Below are 3,000 nucleotides of genomic sequence, written 5' to 3'. Positions count from 1 at the left end.
TTTTACTTCTCTTCTCTTTTCCACAAGCTAACATAGATTGTTGGCAAAAATAAAATAGCATATATGTATCACCTATATGAGAAAACTTTCCGTTTCTAATTTTATTTCTTGAAAGTATGTGCACACCTAGAAGTTTCTCAACTCACCATGCTTTCCAAATATTCCATTTGCTTCTACCTGAAAAGGAAAACAAATTATTTGGAATAGAACGAATAAAAGACCTAAAAATTGCTTCCACAACATAATGAGCACCTTTTCCTCAGCTTCTTTAAATGACAAATTGTGACGTAGAGCATACTGTTGGATATAACATCTAGAAAAGTGCTACAATGAGTTCAGATGAATTCGCTACAAATTCCAAACCATTAGTTCATCAACGCACGCTTTACCGAGAGATTCATCTTCAGGACTGCCAAATAGGCCGCTAATGTTCTTCGAACTGAACTGGCGGTTAATCTTTTTTGCCGTTTTCTCGTCTCCTGCTATCGAGTTATTATTTTCAAGCATTTTATCATCGATACCCTGGTTCACTGGCGTCTCATTTTTCAAGTGTTCAAGATCACACGATTTGCCATTGAAACTCTGATTCACTGCCGTATCATTTTTCACGTCTTCAAAATCACATTTTTCTTTGTAAGACCTAAAAAGACTCCATACAGATATCTCTACGCAGAACAAAACTTTCAAAGGAAACTATACGTGGCTTGGGAAAATAATAATCCTGATCTTGGTATTATCCTAGCACCAGGCATTATCAGACGTCCTGTAGCACTCATGACAGCCACTGCAAAAACTTTTCATTCACATGGCCAAGTGTCCTACATAAATAAGTCCTGCCACATGCTTACGTTATTTATGAAGAAAAAAATTTTTAATGGTTTCAGCAGGATACTTTTCTTTTTTCGCGCAATTCATGAGCTGTATAAATCATATATGCTGCTAAAGGTGTAAGCCATATATGATTAATATTGCCCTAAATGCCCTGAATTAACAAGAAAATTCATAACTCTTAGTGTAAAATGGAGAACTCTCATATTTATATAGTTGAAAAATGATAACAAAACAAAAGTTTACTAGAGTTACGGAAAACAACGTACCAAGTTCGCCCGGTCGTATACACGAATCAACACCAAGAGTAGGAGGAGTTGGAGCTAGAAATAGTAATTCGGTAAATAACTATTTAAACTTCGAAAAACGCTCTTAAACCAATCAATAACTAATACAGCTCTCGTATAGCAGTTTGTAAACAGAAAAGAAAAAAAGAATTTTACATAAAAACTGAGCATGATTTGAACACCTACAAGGAGGAGGGGTTTGTGGCACCATGCTTATTGGAAAAGCTCGGCAAGATATAGTTTGATTATCGTATACAGGTGTAGTTTCTGTTTGAAAACCAGCATATCCATGATTTGGAGGTAAATTCCCTATCATTGCACTGTTATGAGGTAGCTGAATAAAGTAATTTATGAATCCGGTAGAAATATGACTACCATGAAAATATGGGACTTCACACAAGTTTGTTTTTTAAATATAATTTTTCACACGCACATAGTACTGCTGTGCATACAATGGCGATTGAGCTATCCCGTCAGCAAAAGCAGGTGATGCATTGAATGCAGAAACATCATAACTTTGAGATTCATTCTGGACTGTTTGTTCGCACGCCTAAAGAAGGAAGGTACAAGAACATCCACACTGCCAAAGAGGACGCACCATAAATCGCGATCAATATTAAACAATTACTCTTAAAACTTGGATTATATAAATAAACTAAAAAAGAACACTAAGATCTTGAAAGGGCTAGTATGAATGACTATGTATAATGCACTAGCTTTATTATATTTTGAAGCTCTTGTTTTTAAAGCATTCTAGCGATTGGTTTTGATAGACTAGCTTAAACAGCGATAATAAAAATGAAAGTCGTAGATTCTATTTTGAAAATTTCAAACAACAAAAATAATTACTCAATTTAAAGGAAGCAACCTGTGCTGCAAAGTTGCAAGAGTTATCCACGAATTGCTGTGATGAGCTTCCGGATGATCCACATGTATTGGTGTTTGTTACCAACCTGAACCATCATTAAAAGTGAATACACCACAAAATATTTACAAAAACTGACTTTAATATAACTTCAGCATAAAATATTGCCTTAATAACAGGTTTGCACAAAATAGAAAAAAAAACTTTATTGTTGCCTACGTTTCTTTGGTATGATCTATAAAGTCTAATGATTCAAGTTGAGTGTGCGAAGCGTACTAATTTCCCACGGTGTATGAGTTTTCGGAGTCACATTCCATTGGAGTAGAACTCAAGTCATGTCGCGGAAAAGAAATATGTTGTGTCTACTTGACTCGAATCATTGCGGCATTAAATATGACGATGTCAACAAAGAAACGCCAACAACAGTATAAGGTTGTAAAATATTATCAAAAAAAGGATATATATATAAAGTTGACCCTACAGATTACATAAACTTACAACTTTGAGGCCCTCTTCTTCCCTTTTTCTTCCTCTATCTTCTCAAGCACTTTTGTTCGAATTAAACCACGTTCACTTTCTGACAACGATGGATTACTTAAAAATCGAGCCACAACATCTCGAAGGACCTCTGAAAATTCTTTATTGAGGACGTGAATATCTTCCAATGAAGACAATACACGAACTTGGGTTCGTAGACCACTTTAAAAAGTCAAGCAGTTCTGGTACTGTTTCAATGACAACTCCGGACTCTTTCTCACGTACTGTAGTTTGCTGTGTGTCATAGTTCGCTTGAAACCTAGGTTATCGATACGCAAATTAGTTATATTAGAAAAACTCTGGAAATTTAGCTTTCAAACTCATAACGTGACTGTCTGTGATCGCATACCTGTTCGACTGTTGTGGCTGGGAATTTCTTAAAGCAGCCAATAAATTACTTAACTTTTCAGAAAGTAAATTCTTGTTGGCATTCATTTACGACTATAATCGACAATTATACGACCATAACCCTAAACAGTTTAT

At 35.3% G+C, this 3,000-nt stretch overlaps 1 protein-coding gene across 4 annotated transcripts; it reads right to left on the bottom strand.

Moving 5' to 3' along the window:
• Positions 1–11: 11 nt before the first annotated feature.
• On the bottom strand, positions 12–2,977 carry LOC309798592 (uncharacterized protein). 4 transcript variants are annotated; one of them, XM_082646718.1, is made up of 11 exons: positions 2,867–2,977; positions 2,664–2,776; positions 2,479–2,608; positions 1,984–2,068; positions 1,549–1,665; positions 1,302–1,449; positions 1,098–1,151; positions 700–784; positions 390–640; positions 253–313; positions 144–177 (listed from the first exon to the last, which is right to left on the bottom strand). In XM_082646718.1, exons 1-11 carry the CDS (start codon positions 2,950–2,952, stop codon positions 174–176), a joined length of 1,134 nt encoding a protein of 377 aa, XP_082502844.1. In that variant the 5' UTR covers positions 2,953–2,977; the 3' UTR covers positions 144–173. The 4 variants fall into 4 exon arrangements, with proteins under 4 accessions (XP_082502841.1, XP_082502842.1, XP_082502843.1 ...); XM_082646715.1 differs by having other exon boundaries at positions 12–313; positions 383–640; XM_082646716.1 differs by having other exon boundaries at positions 12–313; positions 383–642; positions 729–784.
• Between the last annotated feature and the right edge of the window lie 23 nt (positions 2,978–3,000).

This window comes from Mesoplodon mirus (genome assembly GCF_964341445.2).
Source record: "Mesoplodon mirus genome assembly, contig: HAP1_SCAFFOLD_4461, whole genome shotgun sequence".
NCBI classification, from domain to species: domain Eukaryota; kingdom Metazoa; phylum Chordata; class Mammalia; order Artiodactyla; family Ziphiidae; genus Mesoplodon; species Mesoplodon mirus.
The sequence above is the reverse complement of the archived record's forward strand: the minus strand, read 5'-3'. Positions and strand labels throughout refer to the sequence as shown.

What these genes read in the sequence shown, in the direction of transcription:
- LOC309798592 (XM_082646715.1), bottom strand. Translation starts at nt 2,952, where the DNA reads ATGAATGCCAACAAGAATTTACTTTCTGAAAAGTTAAGTAATTTATTG. An exon ending in AAAGTGGTCTACGAACCCAA is followed by an intron (nt 2,609 to 2,663) that starts GTTCGTGTATTG and finishes AAGAATTTTCAG; the next exon opens with AGGTCCTTCGAGATGTTGTG. An exon ending in TGTATGCACAGCAGTACTAT is followed by an intron (nt 1,450 to 1,548) that starts GTGCGTGTGAAA and finishes TACTTTATTCAG; the next exon opens with CTACCTCATAACAGTGCAAT.